This window comes from Phymastichus coffea, unplaced genomic scaffold (assembly GCF_024137745.1).
Source record: "Phymastichus coffea isolate CEN01 unplaced genomic scaffold, Cenicafe_Pcof_1.1 PCOF00035, whole genome shotgun sequence".
In the NCBI taxonomy this organism is placed as follows: Eukaryota; Metazoa; Arthropoda; class Insecta; order Hymenoptera; family Eulophidae; genus Phymastichus; species Phymastichus coffea.
Genome location: NW_026706846.1, coordinates 254,191 through 280,731, shown reverse-complemented (window position 1 = coordinate 280,731; position 26,541 = coordinate 254,191). Strand labels below are relative to the sequence as shown.

At 36.5% G+C, this 26,541-nt stretch overlaps 1 protein-coding gene across 1 annotated transcript in view; it reads right to left on the bottom strand.

Annotated features, from left to right (window-relative positions):
• Positions 1 to 26,541, bottom strand: part of LOC131663408 (nucleoprotein TPR) — a 490,761-nt gene that overhangs the window by 211,317 nt on the left and 252,903 nt on the right. Inside the window, exon 11 of the mRNA XM_058933811.1 lies at positions 1,549 to 4,394. Coding sequence (XP_058789794.1) covers positions 1,549 to 4,394 — 2,846 coding nt within the window. The remainder of the gene's footprint in view (positions 1 to 1,548; positions 4,395 to 26,541) is intronic.

Sequence of the window (26,541 nt, the reverse complement as noted above, 5' to 3'; positions counted from 1 at the left end):
TGCTAGATTACCTCACATAAAGCCTATCGACTTTGATAGGGGCTGGAATTTGCGTTGTTCAACGACCGGGTTTTCCATCATCAAATCGGGCAGCTGCCTCTCCTAATGGCTTATTCTTATTCCTTGTTCTTGTGTATATCCGAAGTTGACCGAGCTAGCTTTTGTAGGCAACTCTATTTTCCAGGATAGGAAGCGAGTGGGATTTATAATGAAACGAACAATTCATGTTTGTTACCTTTTGAATTTATGTTGTAGCGAGTCGATTTTGACGAAAATCTTAGATCTATCTAAGAATTCGCAGACTGTTAACTCTTGTGAGTACTTAAATTACTAATCAAGTCTGACATTTCGATCGCGGCTACAAATTAAATGACACCATGCAGGAAGAAGGTACGCGACTTGAGTCAGAGGAAAGAGTCCAATAAATCACATAAAATTTATTTACTACAGGAATTAGACGGTCATCCCCTCATTCGTTGGTCAATTTTTATTATTCCTATTTCGCTTTATTTAAAATTTCATTTTATCTCAATTTTACTTGTTTGCCTCGGTACAATATGCGAGTCATGTACGTAATTTAGTATGTAATCTACTACGTATAGGCAATTCTCAGTACCAATTTAAATTTTTTTCAAATTCGTAATTTCGTCTCATCTTATTATGATCAATCTCGTTCGTTCTTATTTGGCGTAAATTTCGCCGCCGTACCCCTACCTTATTGATCACGGGCGGTTGAACTCGTACAGATTCTCCGTTGATTGCGTTCGATGGGTCCACCGTCTGCTGTTGCTTCACACGAGAGCAGGTGTGTCTCAAATCGCTTAGAGGTGTCTTAGTCTCACTAGAAGGGCGCAGGAGAAATTTTTCGCTTATCGATCTAACTTATCTCGCGGCCGCGGAGTCGTTTGTAGGGGAGGTGGCTTCTCAATTCGAAGCTTCTCGCCGCTAGTTTTAGCAACGAAGCATTTGTAGATCGCTCATTGTTGTGATAAAAGTCACTGACCAATGATCTATCAACCACGAGTCGAATCTGTATGTTTGCTCATCGCTCTCTGCAATGCACAGCATCGACTTCAAGCACTTGTGTGCCTGCAAATCGACTTGCTCCAGAACTGCAAAGAACGATAAGTTGTACTACCTGTATATAAACTTTATATGTACATCTGGTCTTTATAAAAAATCATGTTATTCAGATCCTTATTCTTAAAAGATCTTTCAAGGTCCAAGTTATTTGTAACTTTTTTCAGTAAGATTTGTAATAAATTTGAAAATTTCTGAGAATTTTTCCAACATTCCACGATTTCCTATTTGATAAACAGCAAGTTCTAAAATTACACAATCATTAATCAATATAAAACAGAGAATCTTTACTTATGCACAGAAAAAACTCGCTTGATTAATTTATCAATGTATAGATTAAAGTGAAAAATAAAATATTAATGTTCTGAATATATAGTTAGCAATGAGGTCAGATGAATAACTAATTTATTATTCGTCATAAAAAGCTATCATACAGTAGATTTATTAAAATTAAATAAAATAATTTACCTGATATTCAATGTCTGATGTATTACCAGATGCAGACGTTAATTCTTGTTGTCTACTTCTTTTGTTTTTTGGACTTGAAAGCTGCTCTTGTCTAGAAAGATCCATATTTTCATTCAAATTAGATCCAGTAGAATCTAATGTTCTAGGACGTTTAATTCCATTCGAAGGGTGTGATGTACTAACAGGTTGTGTAGAACTACTTGGCACAGTCTGTTGATCACTTGGTAAAGATTGTTGTTGTTGCTGTTCAATACGTGGGCTCACTAAAGCTACTGCTTGTTGAGGACATGCTTGCTGTTGCTGTTGATCAACTTCAGGTTCTTCTCGCAAAGTAGATTCAGCCGATTCATTTATTTGAGTTTGAATCAAATGCTGTCTACTTGTACTGACAGGCTGATAATCAATATGAGAACTGGTGGGGGAGCTGGTTTCAGTAGTATGTACTAATTGCTGCGAAGACTGTTGAGATGCTGAAAGTAGAGGATTTCCAACTGTTGTTGGTAAAACCGCAGCTGTACGAGATTGCACTACGACGCTCATTGGACGAATACTAGCTAGTGGTGTTTCTGCACGAGCTGACATTGGTTTAATATTAGCCGTTGGAGGCTCACTTGTCCCAGTATTAGGATTACCTTGCCCGACTAATTGTCGCTGTAACTGTGTAGCACGCTGTATCAGAGACTCCTTTTCCGCTTGAAGATCCGAACGTTCATGTTCTAGACGTGAGATTCTACCTTCCATTTGAGATTTAAGCGCTGCAAGTCTAGTTTCGTATTCACTTGTACTTGATTCAATTTCGGAAGTACTCGATTCAAGTTTCTCTTTGAGTTCGTTTACTTCTTTTTCACAATATTTTTTATATTCTGTAAGCTGCATAATTTTCGTTCGAGCTCCTTTCAAAACTTGCTTTGCTTTTTCTTCTTTTTCAAGGCTAGTTTTATTTATTAGTTCTATTTCTTTTTTAAGATTATCGGATTCCGATTGCATAGATATAATTTTTCGATTAAGCTCTTCAACCTTTAGAGTCAATTCTTGATTGACTTGTCGAAACTCTGAACGTCCTTCTTCTCTTAATTTACTTTCTCGTTCTGATATCAATTGTGAATCATCTTCAATTATTTGCTTTTGTCCTATTACTTGGTTACTTACAATTTGACTTTCTATCCGCATTTTCTCTTCTTCCAAAGTCTTTGATAGTTCTTCGTATTGTGTTTTATATTTTTTGGCTATTTTACGTATTTGAATTTCTTTATTTCTCACGTCAACTAAAAGTGCTTCTTTATCTAGAATTTCTTTTTTCAAATTTTCTATTTCTTTCAACTTTTGGTTTAAATTCGAGTTAACATCATTAAAGTTATTATTCAATAGTTGGTTATCGTCCGTGATTCGTGATATTACTTCTTCTCTAGATTGTATTTGTTTTTGAATTTGAGAGAATTGATCCTCTAATCGCGACTTCTCATTTTTTAAAATATTCAATTCATCCATACATTTAGCGTGAACTTCACGTTCTGAAGTTAAAAGTTTACTTAAGTTTTCTCTTTCAGTTTGTAACCTGCGCCAATCCTCGGGAGTTGCTTTACTGGAACGTTCTATAAGAGTGTTAGCTCTTTGTCTCCATCGCAAAACTTCACTTTTCAAACTATTATTTTCTTGAATCAAAGACTCATTTTTAGCTTGCAGATCGGAAACTTTTTCACGCAATGGTATAACTTCTTCAGATAATTGCTTTACTTTACATGTCAACTCTCCAATTTTATTATTCAAAAGGTCTCTTTCTTCTCGAAGGACTCTGTTGGAATCTGTTATAGCATTCAAAGTCTCTACTTTACGTAAAAGCTCTGCATGTTTTGAAACAGTGAGCACATCAATTTCATTATTTTCTCGGTCACGATCAATTGATTTTTTCAATTCTTCAAAACGCTTTTCAGACAGATCAATTTGGGATTTTAATCTAGAATTTTCGGATTTAAGAACATCAAATTTAGCAAGTGCTAAATCTTTTTCGCGGCGTAAGTACTTCATGACTTGGAGTAATTGTTCTACTGATTTTTGATCTTCCTCGTCAAAACTACGATTTACAAATTCTAAATTTATAGAACTATTGAAATCACTGGTACTGATATTTTGACTGTGAAGAATTGCAGTACGTTCACTTAATTCTTGAATTTGATTATGTAAAAGGATATTTTGTGCATCCAAATCTTCTATTCGTTTTTTTAATTCTTCAATTTCATTAACATATCGCTGTTCTCTTTCCTGCCACATTGATTTTTCAAGGTGGAGCATACTTTTGGCTGAATCATGTTCTTGCATTAACTCTGCTAGTTTATCTGTAATTTTTTGATTCTCCTCTTTTATTTTGGTAAGCATTTGTAAATCGGCAGAATGTAAAACCATTTCTCTTGCATACTTATCTTCAGCTACACTGGCAGCAATTACAGCTGCTTTTAATTCCAATTTTATATTATCAAGTTCTATTTTTATTTCATCAAAGGCTTGAACTTTTTCTTCAGAATCAGATATTATCTTTCTCAATTCTGAATCAGAATCTTCACGGACATTTGACAGTTTGGATATTTTTTCTTCTAACAATTTTATTGTATTATTTAAATCCCCTACTTTATCTTCTGATTTTTTCATGTTTACATTATAATCTTTTTCTAATTTTCTGAATTGGTCTGTCATTTCTCTAAGTTGAGCTTCTGTACTTTCTGCAATATCACAATATTGCTGTCCTTGGAAACGAGCAGCTTTCAGTTGATCAATCAAAGATTTAATTTCTGATTGATTGTTAACTAACTGAATCTCAAGATCCTTGATTTTTTTGTTTAAACTATCATCTCCTGAAAGAAAGAAAAATGAAAATAATAAAATTAATATTTTTATATTTTGCGGGTGGATCATTATCTATTAAACAAATAAAAAGATAAAATAGGTATCGAAGTTCAAGAGAATCTGTACACATCAACAGATTAAGAACTTAATCATATTTTCTAATTAATATATCGCGAAATTCCACATTAAATCATTACTAAACGACAGACTCTTGATATACGAAAGTCATTAAGGGCTCTACGCAACGAAAAAAGTTTTCATAACTTCATCTCATACACATAATGAAAGTTACAGCTGAATTAAAACGAAAAAATGTTGGTATGCTCCTTTTAACGTAAAATTCTGAATAGTCTTTTCCAAAAACTGATAAGTATTTTGTAACCAAAAAGCGACCGAAAAATTGAAATGTTAATCCCATGATCAATTATTTAATGAGATGGTTTCGTGAGAAACCAACGTTCACATGACTAAACAGTATATTAGGCATGTACACTAATCATACGCAAAGTTAACATCAAGATAAGGATCCGTGATAGGGTGAAACATTGTGACACTCGCTTAATATTGATGCGCTTCATTCGAACATGACCCTATACACTATAACGGGGTTTTAGCTCGTGCTCTTTCCGGGCTAAATCAGTTATATAATAAATAGTTCTCGCGGATTAACATTTTAACAAAGCGAAGTGCGCTATCCAAGACAACCCTGTGCGCCAGTGCGAACAGTGCTTGGGTCCAGCCGCATCAGCTTGCCTCTTTCCTTACGTAGAAATTCGGCCCGCGGAGAGTGTCGTGAGCCACAGGTTACTTGGTGAGGGACAACCTAAAGAGTCTCGCGGCGAAGTAGTTATACAATAGGGCAAGTGTATCGGAATAAGTTGCTGCGGATTTTGGTAGAAACGAATCGTGTATTTCAGGCACTTACGAATACATACAAGCGGGCGTGGAGGCGAAATGTGAACGGCAGCGAACAAGGCGACGACGCAACGCAGTGCGCCGATCTTGTCAGCAACCGAACAAGATCGGACAACGAATTCGCTTAAAGCGGCTCGAGGCAAGACGCAATGCCGAGCAAAATGACAGAGGGCGTAAGTCGGGCGAAAAACTAAAGTGACAAATGCAGTTAGCAAGCAATAGGAGAGAGAGAGAGCCTAAGAGAGAGAGAGAGAATCGAGTAGGTACTTACAGTAGTTGTCGTCGGTTATTAGAACGGCAGCAACGCACGAACAGTGGATCGCGACCACGCTTACTCCTGTCCTACACTCGAGCGGGCGTTCTCGCTTTCTAGCCTTATAGCTGACGGAATTCCGGTCAACATCAGCTATGCGCCTTCGCTTATCGCTGGCGATCTTTGGACTCGTATAATCGCCACTGCGTACTCGCTTACTCCCTCGAGATCTCTCGTAACGCAAAAGAAAATGTGTTACTGTCAAACTATGCTAGCGTCCGTACTTGTCCCTGCTCGCATGCCAACTAACTCATTGCGCGCTCTCCTTCTCTCTCTCCTTCGCGATCGCGGTCTCTCCGCGACATCCGCGCTAGGGACTATCGATAGTATAGATCGTAGGACTCGACTCTTACCTTGTTCGCTGACATTTCAACTGCGCTACAAATTACAAATTATTATAATACATGGTAAAATATAAATATGATTAATAAACAGACTGGCCGCAGGGAGAGAGAGACATAACGAGAATGCGACTCGTTATAACACAAAACAACTGACCGGTATATAACAATACTGTGGCGCCCACGACACATACATAACGGCGTGAATTCGTACCGTACTTGGAGAGGTTAACGGCAACACTGCCCAATGCCTATGAACTCTTCACCAACAATCTCAAACACAGCAGCTGATTAAGATATACGAAAGGGCCGGCGAAATAACTCAACCACACAAACGCAATAGATACATCCAAACACCGGAGATATATAGATACGAGTAAAGAGAAAATCCGTTATTTACTCTAAGGCAAAAATTAAAAATACTTTCTTTAATAATATATAGCATAGAATTTAGCCAATGATCTATCACAATATGACTACAAATACGAATAATGGATAGAATATTGGATAGAATTTTATAAAAAGTCATGAAGACATGTCAAACCCATAAATAGAGATATTCAAGAATAGATGCATTATCACAGTTAAGCAAAATTAGTATAATTTTTTTTATCTAGGGAGAGACTAGTAATGCAGTTATTAACAATATTTACTTATCCCAAAGTAATTATAAATTGGTTAAATAAAGGTAAAAATATATGTTGTATTACATTACAATAATATTGTAGTCCAGCAGAGGAAATCAATCCCTGTTCTCTGGTGTGGATACAAAAAACAAAATAATACTAAACTAAATGAAAAAAAAAGAAAGAAAAAGAAAAAATTTCTGTTTATATTATATTACTTCCATAATCTTTTTCCTCACCAATATCTAATAAGCATTTGCCTAGCTGTAGTAAAACACTCTGTTGTTGCTTTTATATTATTTGCATACATCCTCTTTTTCATGTTCGTCAGTCTTTTGGTTATAGTTTATAACGGGGTTTTGACCCAGCGCGGGTCACTCGTTATATAAATTACGAGGGGAATAAACAGCTCGGTGTGGGCCTCGTAATAGGCTGCGCAAAGCCTAGCCCAGCGGCAACAGGAACGTCGTGGTGCAGCGTCTGTTACCTTGGCCCGCGGAGAGCGTCGTGTAGTCCTATGGGCGCTTTGGAATAATCACGAAGTTTAGGTGCGAAAGCCGGACGGAACGGGATTGATTACGATAGGTAAAAGGAAGCGCAAAAGAAGAAAACAGATATACAAATAACGTCGGGTTTACTACGGAGAGTAATACAAAATTAATACGCAGCGTAAGCGGGAGAGAGAGCGGCGAAAAGCTAGCGAGAGAAACATGTATTCGAGAAGGTACTTACAATAACGTCTCGGCGTTAGCCCTGCAGGCGATATCCCCCAGCCTCGCACGTGGCTCGCGATGACGCGCAGTGTACAGCTCGGGTGCAGTCAAGAAGCGGGCGGCCTTAAAGGCTCGCACGCGCGGTCGCAGGAACTAGCCCGCCAAAGGCACTAGGGGCAATCTCGGCACCGATATCTCACACCGAGTGGACACTCGCGTATTCGCAGGCAACCAAAATGTCAGTCACAAGAGTTAGTCGCGAAAAGTCGAGTAACAAAAGGTCGCAAGCACAAGTATAGCCGCTCGTCACACGTCCACGTGCTTCGTCGTCGCCGGTACAAGAGCGAGTCCTTATCGCGCGCCTCTCCGAACTCTTCTACTCGCGCGCGTCACGCCGGCCTCCCGAATTCTCTCTCTCTAGCTCGCCCTCTATTAGCGCTCTCTCTGACTTACCTTTGGCTGCCATACATGTGGGATAATTATAAGACAATTATATATATAAGAATAATTATAATTATGTATGGGGAGAGAGAGACATAACGAGGGTCTGGCCGCTCGTTATAAGTTTTAATGCGTACGTTGAATTTATAAAAATTTGATTACCTTCATTCCTCTATCAAAATATAACAACGCTTTATTGCACAGGCCAACAAAATTTTATAAAAGTCAAGAACCTGAAACCAGACATAGTATATAGATTTTTGTGCGTTTATTCCGAATCTAGGCTTAGAATTTCTCTATCACCCTTCGTTTTCCAGATATCTTAATCTAAAAGCGACAAAATATGCTTTTTTGCTATACAAGGGTCGTTTGAAAACTCCGTGCAAAAATAAAAACTGCTTGATTTTTTTTAATAAATCTTTTTTATTTTTCAACATAGTCTTCTTTTAGGCTTATACACTTCATCCAACGCTGCTCTAGTTTGTTAATCGCTTCCAAATAATAGGATTTGTTCAATTCTGTAAAATAGGCATTCGTTTCTGCAATCACCTCCTCGTTTGAATAAAATCTTTTCCCCGCCAGCCATTTTTTCATATTAGGGAACAAATAGTAGTCCGACGGAGCCAAGTCTGGAGAATAGGGGGGATGTGAAACGAGTTGGATCCCTATCGCCATCAGTTTTGCGGCCACAATTGCTGAAGCGTGAGCTGGCCCATTGTCGTGATGGAAGAGGACTTTTTTGTGGGCCAATCGTGGACGTTTCTCTAGCAACTCGGTTTTCAAACGATCCAATAATGATGAATAATATTCGCCTGTAATGGTTTTACCCTTTTTCAGATAGTCAATGAAGATTATTCCTTGCGAATCCCAAAAGACAGTCGCCATAACCTTCCCGGCCGAAGGAATTGTCTTCACCTTTTTCAGAGCAGATTCCCCCTTGGTAACCCATTGTTTAGACTGCTCTTTGGTCTCAGGAGTGTAGTGATGTATCCATGTTTCATCTACAGTGATGAAACGACGCTTAAACTCTTGCGGATTTTGCTCAAACAGCTGCAAACCATTCTTGCAACACTTCACACGATCTCGTTTTTGGTCAATCGTGAGCAATCGCAGCACCCATCTAGCGGATAGCTTTTTCATGTCCATGTTTATCAAGCTTCTATTTAATCTCCTGAGGCGTTTTGCCTTTGAAAAAGTAATGTTTAATCAATACACGAAATTCTTTTTCGTTCATTTTTTTACAACCACTCGATTTCTTTGATTGAAACGAATGTAAAACGCAAAGTAATTGGCTGATCAATTGGCCGAAAATAATCTTGATACGCACTAGTAGCGCCATCTCTCTGACTTTGCACGGACTTTTCAAACGACCCTCGTATTTGACCACCTGTAATATGACGAAGGATTTTTTCTGCGCAATTCTGATCTAAAATAGCAGCTCTTGGGCTACAAAAAGCACTATTCAAAATTAATTTTATAATTTTTTCAATGAAGATATGGTCATTTGAAAAATGTTGGATTTGAACATTCTACTATAGGCTTATAATAACATGAAATTCGATTGTGATGTTAATATCACCTATTATTTTATATTTTTGTGTTCTCGTGGTTGTCGCGTTAATGAGTAAGAATTCGTTTGAGTATTGAATTTAAAAATTGTACAATAATATATATATATATATGGACTTTTCTTTAATTTTTTATGACACGAAGTGTTCTATGAGTCGAGCGTCCATTACAATAGGAAAGGAAAGAATTGCTTAGCTAATCACTAGAGAGAAACAACTTAGGTATATGTCAAGTTTATTCAATCTCGAGCATTCACTTTGCAAGGCTAGAAGAGAATACCAGCCTGTGCAAGATCCAGCCTATTTATACACAAATTTTCCCGCCTATTTTCGCAGGACAGCTCTCTTCATGCTGTTTACGCAAGTGTGAAAAATCATTTTATCTTGTTTACAATAGAATAGACAGCGCTAATGAAAATATAAATTATATAAAAAATACAGAAGTTGATATAGATAATTCAAGTATAATTTACACTTATCGCAAAAATCGGAATTAAAAGTTGTAGCAGAGAATTTCGGGGGGGTTAAGCCACACACTCAAAATACTTCCGCCACAAGACCTGATTGGACCGTTTCCATGACTAGTGATAAGAGCGCCAGATCGCCGTTCATAGGTTACAATGATCGTCGGGGTAGGATCGGAAATCGGAGCGTAGGTTTATCTGCCCACTGTGCGACTGCGCAAAGCAGACAAGCTGGTGGCTTCATGCCGGTATCTTTTCTTCAGGCCGCTCCACCAACCAATAGTTGATCTTCTCCGTCCTCTCGCGTCCTGGGAGTGCCAGCAGCTCAGGAAGAAACTCCTCGTTTCGGGTCGAGGGAGTTAGCGCGTAGGTCACCTTACGTTCGGAACTAGTGAATAAAAGTTCTCGCTACAGACCGTCAACGGCTGAAAATAAAATCAGCATGCAGGGAGGGAAAAGTCAACGAGGCGTAAATGAGAAAGATCAGTTACCATTCACTTTTCTTTATTCGTTATCTAGAATACAGAGTCGATCAGAATGGCGGAAGGTCAGCGCGATTCGATACGACCTAACCCGTTGCAGCAACGGATCCATACGTCCCGTTGAATCAAACACGCGACAAAATACACGCGATCCCCAATTCATGATGGCGATTAGTACTTCACTTAGCTATCTATATTCCACATTTCTTATACTTAAGCTAGTCGGAAAAATGGCGGTTGATCAGCGCAACTCATTCGGAGCACTCTATTTCCGAGGTAGACGGATCCACGCGTCACGATGGAATTAAGAACACGACGAATCCCGCACAGCACCTTTAACTATTACTACTGAGTGGTAATTTGCCTATTTACAGATTCCAATTGCAGACTCACTCAGTTAATTCCCAGAGTCCCCGATCGTCTCAGTTAGTAGCGGATTTGCATGTAGCGTAGCTCACGATCATCGATAAAATGGATGAGAAACGGCTTTTCACGGTCAAAGATCCTTTACTTTTCCTCTTTCCGAGAGAAATCATTTTATTGGCCGATATGTTCATTCAGATATCGGTAGCGTCCTCTAAATATTCCGTCATTGGTCAATATGCAAGTGAGAAAAGTAACAACGCCCTCATTTTATCTCCTACTTCGTCGCTATTTACCCTTTATCAATCTCCACTAAGTCGGTAAGCATTGATTGATGAGGAAGATTTACCCCTACTCCTATTTATTTTTCGGTTTAGATGGAAATCAAATTTATTCCAATTCGCTTATTGGTCGTGACGTCATCGGCGAGATTCATCAGAGGTTCAAATTTCATTAATCAATTATGTTAATTTAATTTGTTTGACTAATTGTCGCTTATGAGTACGCTTAGAGAATTGTAGCGGTCGCGTACAAGTATTACTAATTTTTCATTAGTACCTTACACATTTTCAATCGCATCTCTAGGTGTTCTGCAATATAATACAACAGTTGTAGGTTGGTTTCATTGTCGAAGTGCCCTCATCATCAAGTTTGTGTTCAAATTACTATTGCACTTATTCTAGTCCTCTCGCTTTCATATGGTCTGTCTTATTTGCTCTTGTCTATTCCGTCTCCCTCGCTCCCGTTTAGTCTATCTCGGCGCTTCAAAATGACCACACTTGCTCCCGTGTGTAGACCTCGTGCTCTGCTGCCGATCTCCGGAGCGCCTTCTGGAGCGTTCTCCCTCGGTTGTATGTTATATATGTGTATCCGGGTATTGTGTATGTGTCTCCGGGTGTTTTCCAATGGTCAGCAGTAGTGTGTGTAGCGCTCAGGGTATCGTCGATGGTGGCAGGAGCGTGATACAGCTAATTGCCGGCTGCCGCTTTATTGGCGATTTCCTGGTCATCCTAGGTGTAACAACTTCCCCAGAGTGTCTGTACTAGTGCCTGGATATGTAACGTGTCCGCGGGCTTCACTCACATGCATTTTTGTTGCATTTTCCAGTCAGGTTTTGCCGTGTGTTTTCCTCCAGCCGGCAACACGTGGTCGAAAGTGTGTGTATGCGTGCGCTCTCTTTTTCTCGTCGTGCGTTCCATTTTTCGGTCATCCATCGGAATGCGTTCTTTGACTTGTTGCGTCGTTTTCCCGGGTGTGGATGGGCGAAAATGAAAATAAAGCAATGTGTTGGTTAGAGCGCGAGTCGGCATAATTATTCGGCTTGTTACGGTGCGGCAAGGGACGGGGATGGTTCCTCTGAAGTGTGTGCAAATAATGCAAACTTCCATGCAAAACCTTGTAATGAACCACATTACAAAGTTATCAACTAATAAAGTTCGTTAATACAATAGTGCAAAATTTACAATAAAATAATAAGAATTTTTTTACATATAAAAATAGTTTATAGCTTGTAGATAAAATTCCAAAAAAGAACTACTTTTACTAGTTAATAATATTTAAATAATAATTAATTTTCGTATTTTTGCAAAATCTGATAATGTAAATATAAAATCGGTTAATTAGAATTAATAAATTATAACAACGTTGCCATTATACAGGGTGTCCAAAAAGTAACGATACACCTGAGAAATTTTTTAAGCCGGTTATTTTTTTAACCGGGTGAAGGTTGTTCTTGAAGTAACTTTTTACGAGGAATCCGATGGTAACTTTGGATTTGAACCTCATTTTCAAGGTTATTTTGAGGTCAACCTCGTTTTTTTAAAATGGAAACCCCCATTTTTTATGGCGGAATCGGAAAGAGCGGAAAATTTTACGTCCAGATATGTATTAAGGTATGAGGTTGAGGTAACCCCTAAAGGTCAACTGGAGGTCAAAGTATGAATTCTTAAAAATCTCGCGAATTCAGTGGTTAAACAAAACAAACAAAAGGATAACCCCAGGTAACTTTCAACGGTGCTCTTTAATTTGTCCTCGAACCTCATTTTCAAGGTTATTTTGAGGTCAACCTCATTTTTTTTAATGGGTACCCCTATTTTTTATGGCGGAATCGAAAAAAGTGAAGACTCTCACGTATGGATGAGTTGAGGTTTGAGGTTAATGTGACCTCTAGGGGTCAGATGAAGGTCGAACTGTGGCTTTGTAATAGTACCGGAATTTTAGTGGTACAAGGAAGCAAATAAAGGTCATGGAAACCCCCATTTTCGACAGCGGCAATCGAAAGAGCGGAAAATTTCACATCCAAATATCTACTTAGATCATAAGTCAAGGGTGAACTTAAAGTTTAAGGTCAGTCGAAGGTCATCCAAACTTAAAGACGCCCTAAAATTTTTTTTCATAATGGAGAAGGGTATTTATTTAGTAATTGCCCATCGGAGATCCGTGACCTTGAATTTAACCTTCAACCTCATTATCAAGGTTTTTTCAAGATCAATTTTTTTTATTTTTAGCGTTACCCAGGAACAACGACGCACTATGGGCTAAAATGAAAAATGTTGTGACAAAATAAAATTGCATGCGATAGAAACACGATATGGAAATGAATCAAAGGCTGTTTTAAAGCTGAAGTGATGCTGAATACAGGAAAATTATTCCGATTCAAAAATATTCAATTTGACCTTGAAAATTTCAAGGTCAAAGTCACAACTTTCACAAAAAGAAACCACTTTAACGTTTTTTAACACACTCAGCGATTTTCTTTTGAAAAAGTAAGACAGCCATTGTGTAGGCCTTGAAAAACTACATCTATAAACGCTCTTCAAAAAATTTTTTTCAATTATTGGTCATCGAGGTACGTATCCGGAAAGGTACACATTTTTTCAAGTAGAAAAACTCGGAAATGGTTAGAAATGGTTTTATATTCTGATTCATTATCAATCAATATTATATTGCCATTTAATATTTACAGACCAAATGCAAATAGCAATGTATCCGAAGATAGTCAAAATACACAGTCGGATAAAGAATGTAATGAACAAGAAGAAACTGAAATATATTCGATTGATGAATTAGACTGTGATATTGTTATAGACATTTAAATGTATTATATTAGATTGTAAGTATGTGTTGTATAAACAAGAATCTTTTCATTTCTATTATTTTTTTTTTGTTTTAATTGTGACATACTCTTACTAAAACTAACACTATAGGTGTGAATGTGTGTTAGTACGCGAAATTCGTACTTTTCATCCGGTCATCGAGGGTTGCTAGTACTGCCATTGGGTTTTTCGGGAATTTATAGTATTGCCATTGGATTATTAGGGGGGAAGTTATTATTTGGGGGTTATTACCATTGCCGTAGGGTTATTATGGGTATATTAATGGATTAGTAGGGGGTGACAGCATTTTTTTATACGTAGAATATCATGCAGAATTCGAATCCACGATAAAAAGTAGGTGTTTCTGTCGAAAAAACCCCTTAACCTAGAAATGACCTTGACGAAACATGTTCAAGGTCAATATAAATGTTACAGAAATATGGCCCCTTCAATGTTAAAGAACTTTTGTATGAGACATTTTTTCGCTTTCCCAGATTGTTTCCGAGTTTTTCTACTTGAAAAAATGTGTACCTTTCAGGATACGTACCTCGATGACCAATAATTGAAAAAAATTTTTTGAAGAGCGTTTTTAGATGTAGTTTTTCAAGGCCTACACAATGGCTGTCTTTCTTTTTCAAAAGAAAATCGCTGAGTGTGTTAAAAAACGTTAAAGTGGTTTTTTTTGTGAAAGTTGTGACTTTGACCTTGAAATTTTCAGGGTCAAATTGAATATTTTTGAATCGGAATAATTTTCCTGTATTCAGCATCACTTCAGCTTTAAAACAGCCTTTGATTCATTTCCATATCGTGTTTCTATCGCATGCAATTTTATTTTGTCACAACATTTTTCATTTTAGCCCATAGTGAGACGTGGACGTAGTAAAATCTGTCCCTTTGGGGTGCTTTATTTTCGTGAGTTCACCTCGCCTCTCACGATCGGGGTGCTTGATTTTCGTGAGTTCCCCTCGCCTATCAACAATGATTTTTTACGGTTATTTTCTTAATAACTTGATTAGCAGGTTAAACTTTTTAAGGTTACTATCCCATACCTATTCATTGAAAATCCACTAACAATTTCACTTGGTTCTATCCTTAGGAAATGTACTATGCCTAACTTTATCGTTTTGAGCTTATTCTTCGGGACAATTGCATTTTCAAAAATTAATATTTAAAAAAGCAACATATTTGAAAAGATTTTACCATTCGAAAATCTCCATAAAGCATTAGTGCATTAGTCGGACTGTAGTAGAACTTTTTTGTAAAAGTACTCAAATTATAATTTTCATTTTTTGAAAACATTTATTTGGGTTGCAAACTTTTTGTTTTTAATTCTGATTGATTTTTGAGTAAATTTCGATTCGCTGACTTAAAATGGAACGCCTCACTGAACGAGAAAGAATATCACTTCTTATGATGAGAGGTTGGGGTGGAGTAGAAAGATCTTACAGGGCAGTGAGAAATCTTTTTAATGAGACATTTCGGGTTAATAGAACTCCAATTGCTGTGTCTACTGTTCAGAATACTATTTCAAGGTTTGTAAATTTTGGCCATGTCAGAAATCTACCTAAGTCAGGCAGACCACGCTCAGCAATAAATGAAGAGAATTTATTAAATGTTCTATTATCATTCACTGAAAATCCACATAATTCCATCCGCAGAGTTGCTCAAGAGCATGACATAAGTACATCGTCCGTACATATCATTTTAAAAACAGCAAAATTCCATCCGTTTAAAGTACACCTGGTTCACAAGTTGAATGAAGACGATTTCGATCGTCGTGTTGAGTTTTGTGAAGATATGATGGCACGCATAATTGAAAATCCAAATCTTCCATCAAACATAGTTTTCTCTGATGAAGCAACTTTTCAACTTGACGGAACATTAAATCGACATAATTGCAGGTACTGGGCTGCGGAAAATCCACACTGGATGCGAGAAGATAAATCGCAATATCCGCAGAAGTTGAATGTTTGGGCTGGAATAGTAAATAATCGAATCATAGGGCCATTCTTTATTGATGGTAACTTAAACGCTCAAAATTATGAAGAGGTGCTTCGTAATCAAATAGTTCCAGCAATTAGAGAAATAGTCGGAGACAACTTCGAAAATACATGGTATCAGCAGGATGGTGCTGCAGCTCACTATGGACGAGACGTTCGAATTTACTTAGATGAGGTGTTTGATAATCGGTGGATAGGAAGGAGAGGCACAATTGAATGGCCAGCTAGGTCCCCCGATTTGACGCCTTTAGATTATTTCTATTGGGTTTATCTAAAGGATCGGGTATACAAAACTAAACCCCAAAACTTGGACGAATTACGTCAAAGGATCATAGACGAATCAGCTCTCATTCCCACTGAAATGATCCAAAATGCTGTTGATGCTTTTTACCACCGATTAGCTTACTGTCAAGAAGTGAACGGTGAACAATTCGAGCATTTAAAATAAGATGTGCTGATGTAAGATAAGTCATACGTGAGAGGCCAGAGGAACTCACGAAAATCAAGCACCCCGATCGTGAGAGGCGAGGGGAACTCACGAAAATAAAGCACCCCAAGGGGACAGATTTTACTACGTCCACGTCGTTGTTCCTGGGTAACGCTAAAAGTAAAAAAAATTGATCTTGAAAAAACCTTGATAATGAGGTTGAAGGTTAAATTCAAGGTTACGGATCTCCGATGGGCAATTACTAAATAAATACCCTTCTCCATTTTGAAAAAAACTTTAAAAAATTTTAGGGCGTCTTTAAGTTTGGATGACCTTCGACTGACCTTAAACTTTAAGTTCGCCCTTGACTTATGATCTAAGTAGATATTTGGATGTGAAATTTTCCGCTCTTTCGATTGCCGCTGTCGAAAATGGGGGTTTCCATGACCTTTATTTGCTTCCTTGTACCACTAAAATCCCGGTACTATTACAAAGCCACAGTTTGACCTTCATCTGACTCCTAGAGGTCACATTAACCTCAAACCTCAACTCATCCATACGTGAGAGTCTTCACTTTTTTCGATTCCGCCATAAAAAATAGGGGTACCCATTAAAAAAAATGAGGTTGACCTCAAAATAACCTTGAAAATGAGGTTCAAGGACAAATTAAAGAGCACCGTTGAAAGTTACCTGGGGTTATCCTTTCGTTTGTTTTGTTTAACCACTGAATTCGCGAGATTTTTAAGAATTCATACTTTGACCTCTAGTTGACCTCTAGGGGTTACCTCAACCTCATACCTCAATACATATCTGGACGTAAAATTTTCCGCTCTTTCCGATTCCGCCATAAAAAATAGGGGTTTCCATTTAAAAAAATGAGGTTGACCTCAAAATAACCTTGAAAATGAGGTTCAAGGTCAAATCCAAGGTTACCATCGGATTCCTCGTAAAAAGTTACTTCAAGAACAACCTTCACCCGGTTGAAAAAATAACCGGCTTAGAAAATTTCTCAGGTGTATCGTTACTTTTTGGACACTCTGTATACAGAATTAACGCTTTCGAGTCATATACTTTTATTTGTTTCAATAAATTAGTAATTGTCTATTTATTGATAACAGTAATAAATAAGTTGTTATCAATAAAACGAATTCTTACTCATGTTTCTAAGACAGTCATCTTAACTCTTTTCCTCCCAAATAACACAAATTTTTTCTTAACTTTCATCCTCATATCTTTTAATGAAAAAATCGTATGAAAAATTTATGAAGCATCATATCTTGTAGATTTTGACCTCCTCTTTCGAATGCCGTTGACAAAATTTACCTAAATTATAAGTCGGAAACGTTATAGGCCGGTTTTCCGGAAAATTCACAAATTTTTCGCGTTTTTTTTCTAAAAAAAGTATATTTTGAAATGGAAAAACTTTGCACACACCATTGAAAATACTGTTATCGGTGTTATAGATATCTTTTCTTTCAAATGCCATTGGATTTTTTCCGAAATTCAAAATGGCGAACACAAAATGGCGTTCGAAAGGAAAAATTTTTTTTTTAAACTTGACGAATTTTTTTCTACAAAACTATCAAGTTTAGTGAAAAATTTCTAAGAAAAGAAATGTCTTAAAATTAGTCAAGAAATACTCTCAAATTTTTTCAAATTTTTTTACAGCGAATTTGGAAATTTCGATTTTCCGATTTTCCACGAATTCGAAAATTAACTCTCTCGCCTAAAGTCCTATCGCGTCGCGATCAGGAAAATCGACTTTTAGCGAGGGTAGCAAAAAAAAATAATTGTTAGACTTCAAATTTTTTAAAATTTTGTGAAACCAATTTGAAAAAAATGTATACTAGGAATAAAATTGATTAATTTTTTACTCAAAAACTATTGACTCAATAAAAAAATACATAATAACAAAAGAGTCTTAAAATTTACCAAGGAGTACTCTCAATTATTTTCAGAATTTTCCGAGTTAATTTACGAATTCGTGGAAAATCGGAAAATCGAAATTTCCAAATTCGCTGTTAAAAAATCTGAAAAAATTTGAGAGTATTTCTTGACTAATTTTAAGACATTTCTTTTCTTAGAAATTTTTCACTAAACTTGATAGTTTTGGAGGAAAAAATTCGTCAAGTTTAAAAAAAAAATTTTTCCTTTCGAACGCCATTTTGTGTTCGCCATTTTGAATTTCGGAAAAAATCCAATGGCATTTGAAAGAAAAGATATCTATAACACCGATAACAGTATTTTCAATGGTGTGTGCAAAGTTTTTCCATTTTAAAATATACTTTTTTTAGAAAAAAAAACGCGAAAAATTTGTGAATTTTCCGGAAAACCGGTCTATAACGTTTCCGGCTTAAAATTTAGGTAAATTTTGTCAACGGCATTCGAAAGAGGAGGTCAAAATCTACAAGATATGATGCTTGATAAATTTTTGATACAATTTTTTCATTAAAAAAAATATGAGGATGAAAGTTAAGAAAAAATTTGTGTTATTTGGGAGGAAAAGGGTTAAGTTCAGAGTATCCGCTTTATTACAATAATTAACATTTACAAAGTTATAAACAAATTAAGTTTGCACATTAAAATTTAATACCATTCAATATTTAAAAGTACTTCAAAATATTATAATCTTAATCTATGCCTTAAAATCTATATAACAAATACTTTGTTTTATTGAATTTACTCTCAATAAAGCATATTAATTGAATAATAAAACAATCATATCTATATATATAAGTAGAATGACGTCAGGCTCCTTATATGATCATGAAATGTGATTCTAGCACTAATACAATCATATAATATGTGAGGTAGCGCCGTTTAATATACTAATTGATATATGTAGATTCATGAGTTTAGCGGGTTGCAGTAATACAGTGAAAATAAGAGAAGAGCTTATAGATAGGACCATTATACAATATTCACTTCTCATGTCTATAAATGCACACGCATAATAGCATCAGAAGTACGAAAGTCCGCGAATAGCAGTGTTCAGTCTGCTGAAATCCCATAACTTCAAACTCGATATTTCCTAAGCCAGTAGGAATTCACACGTCAATTCTTGAGTAATACTTAAACCAGAATATTTGTCGGAATCACATAAAGACAACGCCCAGTCGGGCATTGCTCAACGAGTTTATACGGTACATATTGAGTTTCGTGTTATTATAAGCATATAATAGAATGTTCAGATCCAACATTTTTCAAATGACCATATCTCCGTTGAAAAAATTATAAAATTAATTTTTAATAGTGTCTACTTTTTTTAATTGTCCACTTTTCCGATATAATCAATCATGTTTATTGTATATGAATATGTCTTCGTGTGTGTGCGTGACTGTGTGCGTATGTGTCAAAGAATGTATGTACCCCTCTATTTCCTCCATATTATTTGCAAGTCTGTAGATACTCTCTAGACACTTTCTCAATATTCTATTAATGATATGCGGATAATTAAATTTGCTAGTTTCACCAATATGCTTTGAACCGTGCTGAAATACATGTGATACTTTATTCAGACTCAAAATTCCTCTTTGAACTTGTGACGAGAGCAGGCACTAACCTTCTTCTTGTCGGTCCCTCACCTTCTCCCCTTTAGTCACGGCCAGGCTCAGTGGTCAGTATTGGGCGCACTTTATTTATGCGCCTAATACTGTACCTCTTACCGAAGATTGCCGAGCCCAGCCGAGATGGCCGAAGAAAAAGAGAAGGAGAGGAAGAACGCTGCAGCCGAAAAGAGAGAGAGAGAGAGTTAGAAAGAAAGAGGAGAGTGTGCACGTATGCACGTACAATGCAAGTTTAGGCAGACGTGCGACGCGCGATTAATTAGTGTTTTGTCGCACGCCGCCTAATAATTGGGCTAACAAGAGAACCACCCCAACCCTCCGCCTCCGATTTTTCTGCAATTAAGATACGTTATAGTTCGTAAAAAAATAAAAGATCCGTATTTTTTTTATCAGCGGAGAAAGCTATCTAAGGGATGAAACCTACCCCCAAAAACAGCCCTAAAAGCAGTTCTATAGCAATATCTTTAGTTGTAATGAATATTTTTTTATGAAACAAAAAAACTCAAGATACTTATAAAAAAAGTAACAGACACACATTAATTTGGTCGCCGGGGGTTGCAACCCCTACGTTGTATAGAAGAAAAACTGTATTTTTAAGTATATTTTACTTTACGAAATCAAAAAATTATTTTAAAAAAAATTTTTAAAATGATATTCTAGTAGAAAATGATAAAACAAAATTGACGTGTTTCGGAGTTTTCCTATTATCTATTATTTCGAGGGTGAACTACCTCTTAATATTATTAATATAATATAAGCAGTTATTAATTATAATATAATAATATAATAAATAAGCATTATTAATAGCAGATTATGTTGGACATTTTATGTTCCATGACGCTCGAAAAGGCCAAACACATGCATACTTTTGTTCTGCCGAAAAAACTATTTAGAGGGTGAAAGCTACCCCCAAGAGTTACCCCTCAACACCATTTTATAGCGAAATTTTCATATTTTATGCACAGTTGTCGACGAAACAAACTCTAAAAAATTCTTTAAAAAATTTCAGCTAAATACATGGATTTCGTCTACAGGGGTTCCAATCCAACCCAACCCCCTAAATCGCCTGAAAGAAAAGCTATGTTTTCAAGAATTTTCTTGCAAAATTTTTTCAGAAGAAATGAAGTTTATGAAATTCCGTTTAAAATCTAAGACAAAAGTATACAGTATCCGTCACCAGGGGCTGCTACCCATTCACTGGAGAGTGAATAAAGCATTCATTTGTTACCCTGATCCCCTACCACTGCGAACCCAAAAACCTCGAGCTAGTTGCACTGCCACGCTATAACCCGTAACTCCTACACCCCAATATCCTTAACCCTCGAGCTGGTTGCCCTGCCACGCCAAACCCTGAACTTCTACACCCCAATTTCACCAACCATCGAGCTGGTTACCCTGCCACGCTCTAACCCCGAACTCCTACACCCGAATTTCATCAACCCTCGAGCTGGTTACCCTGCCCTTTCCAATTTTGTAGTCCGAAACCCGGTTCACTGTTATTCATAATCCCAATTTCGACATATTTGTAATATCTCTGAAGAAAAGCACATAAGAGAAATAATTGTAGAAGATAACGTTAAATTTATTTTATTTTTATGTTATATTTACGTTATATTAATTCGTCATTTCATCTGATATTGAGTTTACATTTTTTGAATATAAAAACACGATCCGCGCTCATTATCACTGTACACATTGTGAACAATAATGATACTCTATGAATAAATGCTGTAGACATATTAGTTTCTTGCACCATGCACATTTTATAATTGCTATTTTCTCACAACTCTCGCAGATAGGCTGTTCTGAAATTTCGAAGCAATATTCAACAGGATTGTCGAACGAATCAGGTTTTTAATCCAAGTACACACTTTTGTACCAAGCATATTTAAATACGCTTTTGAATCTAGGTGAAGATAATTGATTATGTGTGATGGACTGTAATTTTATAATATTATTCCTCTCATGTACACTGATGTCTGATCCTAATAAAATAATGGCATCAGATATTTTTCTTGAAAATTTTTCCAAAATCGAAAACCGAATACATCCAGTGGTTGAATTTTGCCTGTCGTACCCTTAAGAATTGTCATCAATCGAAAATTTGTATCTGCTGGTGTGACTTGTCTTCCAGTTCATTCACACTGTCCACTCCATGAGTCTATTAATAAAACTGCTGTTTTCCCACAGTTAGGAAAAAATACGTGTTGCAATCATGTTTGAAGTAATTCACTCGACAGTTTTCCTGATGCACTTGCTCGCAAAAATATATTAGGTTCATTGAATAGTTTTTTTTGAAACAATGGGTCCAAACTCTCCGTTTGTTTCTTTTTATACCATAAAAAGGGGTGATAGCAATGTACTTTCTGCAGATATTGTTGGTTGAATCGTATAACTATATGTAGTCAATGATACTGATTGTACTACTGATTCGACTGTCTTCTTACCTTTTTCGCTCAATGTTCTGCCAGTATGCATTTCTAAATTGAATCCACTTTGATCAGAATTGTATATGTTACTTGCACTTTTGGTTGATAATTCTGTTTTTATGAGGTTGATAAAATTTTGACAATCTAACTTTAAAATAGCCTCATTTTCAACAGATACTTTAGTCACATATTTAGTTATTTTACGCGACACAATTTTATGCTTTTTTTTTTGAATAAAAATATCCAATTGGGTGAAGCTTTAAACCAAGGCATATCTAACTCATACTTTTTTTGTAAAGCCCATCTTTTAGGATCTAAATCATGCACTCTTAACTTCCGATCTAAAGCATCTTTGAGTTGTTGTAAAGTATATTCTGAAACTTTTTTATATTTACTCTGGACGTAACTTAAAGATAGTTTCTTTTTCTTGCCATTTTCCCAGTATTTAACAGCTTTTCTTTTATATCCATCATCGAGTACCGATTTGTTACCGTACAAGTAGGTACCTCGGCATAGTCTACACCATGTATTTCTTCAAATGGATCGTCAATTATTTCTGGATTAATATCAAAATCATCATCCAGGAAACATAAGTTCTCACTTGTCTCACATTCAATACCTGAATTCGTTTCAATGCTTTTTCTCAATATATCTTCAACATAATCGAGTAGCTGCTTCTCTGCACCGTTTAATATAGGTATGTTTTCTAGAACCGCACTTATGTGGAATGTTTTCAGTAATTCTTGAATGACGTTGTGAATTACAATTGCCATTCTAACACAATTTTGATATTCAAAAACGTAGATGTAAAGCAAAGTTCTATTACTAATTTACTGAAGTATGCTGATCGAATATGCTTATATATACTGTAAGTGAACAAAACATGTTTTGAAGTTGGCACCACACAAACCGATATCAAATCAAGGTGCCCGAGGATCCTCCACTGTTAGATCTTGGCTTATCACATACGTCAACGATTGCGATTTCTATCAAGGAAAAAAACAGTTGCAGTTCCAATCTTACTATTTGAACCACATGAACCGCATTCGTTGATTGTGGTTTCTATCAAAGAAAAAAGCAGTTGTAGTTCCAATCTTGCTATTTGAACCACATGAAACGCATAAATTGATTGTGGTTTCTATTAAGGAAAAAAACAGTTATAGTTCCAATCTTGCTATTTGAATCACATGAACCGCATTCGTTGATTATGGTTTCAATCAAGGAAAAAAATAGTTGCAGTTCCAATCTTGCTAATTGAACCAGATGAACCGCATTCGTTGATTGTGGTTTCCACGTCATGCCACAGTTTGATTTTGTTTTGCCACGCACATACTCGAGTGTGTTTAAGGTGGAAAATAAGAGTAACATTATCTCATGTCAGTATTTTTATATTGGCTAAAACCGCCTCGCGAAATACGTACATATACCTATTAGTATGGTAAAACCAGTTTATCTAATGAATTATTTCGTAATAACATAATAATCGAATTTCCTCAGGGATAGTATTAATATTTGTTGAACATAATGATTTAAAAATAAAATTCCCCGTAGCTATTTCGAACTTCAAAAATTTGCATGATTTCGTAGTTGCATTTGCTATTTCCTACCTATACATAAATATACGTAATTATATAAAGGTTATCTTCTACAAAAAATGTGCATATGTCATTTTATTTGAAGATACTATAAATATTTCGAAATCGGGATTATAAATGACAGGGAGTTGGGTTCCGGATTTCAGAAAATTGGAATGCAGGAGTTCGGGGCTACAGCGTGGCAGGGTAACCAGCTCGAGGGTTGATGAAATTGGGGTATAGGAGTTACGGGTTATAGCGTTGCAGGGTAACCAGCTAGAGGATTGATGAAATTGGGGATAAGAGATTGGGGTTAGAGCATGGAAGGATAACCAGCTCGAGGGTTAAGGAAATTGGGGTTAAGAGTTTGAGGTTACAGCGTGGCAGGGTAACCAGCTCGAGTGTTGATGAAATTCGGGTGTAGGAGTTTAGGGTTAGAGCGTGGAAGGGTAACCAGCTCGAGGGTTAAGGAAATTGGGGTTAAGAGTTATGGTTACAGCCTGGCAGGGTAACCAGCTCGAGGGTTGATGAAATTGGGGTGTAGGAGTTACGGGTTATAGCGTGGCAGGGTAACCAGCTAGATGATTGATGAAATTGGGGTTAAGAGATTGGTTTACAGCGCGGCAGGATAACCAGCTCGTGGGTTACGGAAAATGGGGCTAAGAGTTTGGGGTTATAGAGTGGTAGGGTAATTAGCTAGAAGATTGATGAAATTGGGGTTAAGAGATTGGGGTTAGAGCGTGGCAGGATAACCAGCTCGAGGGTTAAGGAAATTGGGGTTAAGAGTTTGAGGTTACAGCGTGGCAGGATAACCAGCTCGAGGGTTGATGAAATTTGTTGTAGGAGTTCAGGGTTATCGCGAGGCAGGGTAGCCAGCTCGAGGGTTGATGAAATTGGGGTGTAGAAATTACGGATTATAGCGTGGCAGGGTAACAAGCTAGAGGATTGATGATATTGGGGTTAGGAGATTGGGGTACAACGCGGCAGGATAACCAGCTCATGGGTTACGGAAAATGGGGTTAAGAGTTATGGGTTATAGCGTGGCAGGGTAACCAGCTCGAGGATTGATGAAATTCGGGTGTAGGAGTTCAGGGTTAGAGTGTGAAAGGGTAACCAGTTCGAGGGTTAAAGAAATTGAGGTTAAGAGTTTTGGTTACTGCCTGGCAGGGTAACCAGCTCGAGGGTTGATGAAATTGGGGTGTAGGAGTTACGGGTTATAGCGTGGCAGGGCAACTAGCTCGAGGTTTAAGGAAATTGGGTTGGGCAGAAGAATATTTCGAAATAAGGATGGTAATGTATCAAAACACACAGTTTCAAAGGCTGTTAGACGTTCTGAACAAACGAGATATGTTCAAAAACGTTCTAGTACTGGTAAGCCGTCGACAACAACAAATGAAGAAAAATTGTCGAATATTTTACAATGGTTTCTGGAGAATTCACATGAAATACTGCGTTTTGCAGCTTTACAACTCGAGATTGATCACAAATCTGTACATAAAAGTTTAAAGGTTATCAAATTTGATCTCTACAAAAGTAAAACCGTGCAAGATTTAAATGATAATGATCCTGATCGTCGTGTTAAATTTTGTTAGACGATGATGGAAATAATATCATCAATCCACGATTTCTAGAAAACATTGTCTTTTCAAATGAAGCATCGTTTGGATTATATGGTAATTTAAACAAAAAAGACTGCAGATACCGATCTGATAATAATCTTCGCTAGATAAGAGAACAGTATCCTAAAAAATAAACGTTTATACAGGATTTGTAGATGATAAAACTTCCCTTCCCTTCTTTATCGGAGGTCATTTGAATGTACAAAGTGATAAACAACTGTTACAAAACTAAACTTCTCCAGTAAAACAAACTGTAGAAAGAGACAATTTTGAAGAAATATGGTTTAAGTAAGATGGTGCCCTATCACATTATATAATTAACGTTATAAAATTCCTGGACGAGATATTTAACAAAGACGGGTAGAATAGGCATGATAGATGAAAAATTGTATTTATAAAACGAATTCTTAAAATCTAGGTGAATTAAGACATAAAATTTTTCATAAAGTCGCTATCATTTCAAGAAGTGTTACTCAAAATGCGGTGCAATTCTTTTATAATAGGATTAGTTACTATCAAGAAGTTTGATGGAGAGTAATTTGAACATCTATTGTAAATTCAATAATTTGGATACCTCACAAAAGCACCCCAAGTGAGAGGTAAGAGGACTCACATTAATCAAACGCTCCAAAGTGGACGAAATCATTCTACATTCACGTCGCTATTTCTAGGTTACGCCAAATGAAGGATAACGTCGTTAATAAAAATGTTCAATTTCTAAATTAACTTTCATAAGCTAAAAAGAGCTTTTTTCGTAAAAGAATGAATTTTAAACATTATCTATCTAAATAAATTTCTCTTAATTTCTAGAATCATAAACTGAGATTTTTTTCTGAAAGAATTTAGTTTGACCTCAAAATGATCTTAAAAATGAAAATCAAGAATCTAAGGTCATTATTCACTTTCTCATTAAAAATAACTAAAGATTTTCCTGACAACATCCATTGACTTTCATTTGACTCAGTAGAGGCTACTTTTTCTTTATATTCTATTTTAAACGTATAGTTTTCTGATATTTTGAATGCGATCTCAAAACTAGGGGTTCTTAATATTTTAAATTAAACTCTTTTAGATCTCTGTGCACCATTGTTTACTGTAGACCAGATGCTTAAACCCTCATGCTGCTTTTTTAATTGTCTTACTTCATATCTTCCTCATTCTAATACTGTTTTGATAATGGGTGATTTCAACGCCGATCGGTAGTCGAACACCTACGTAA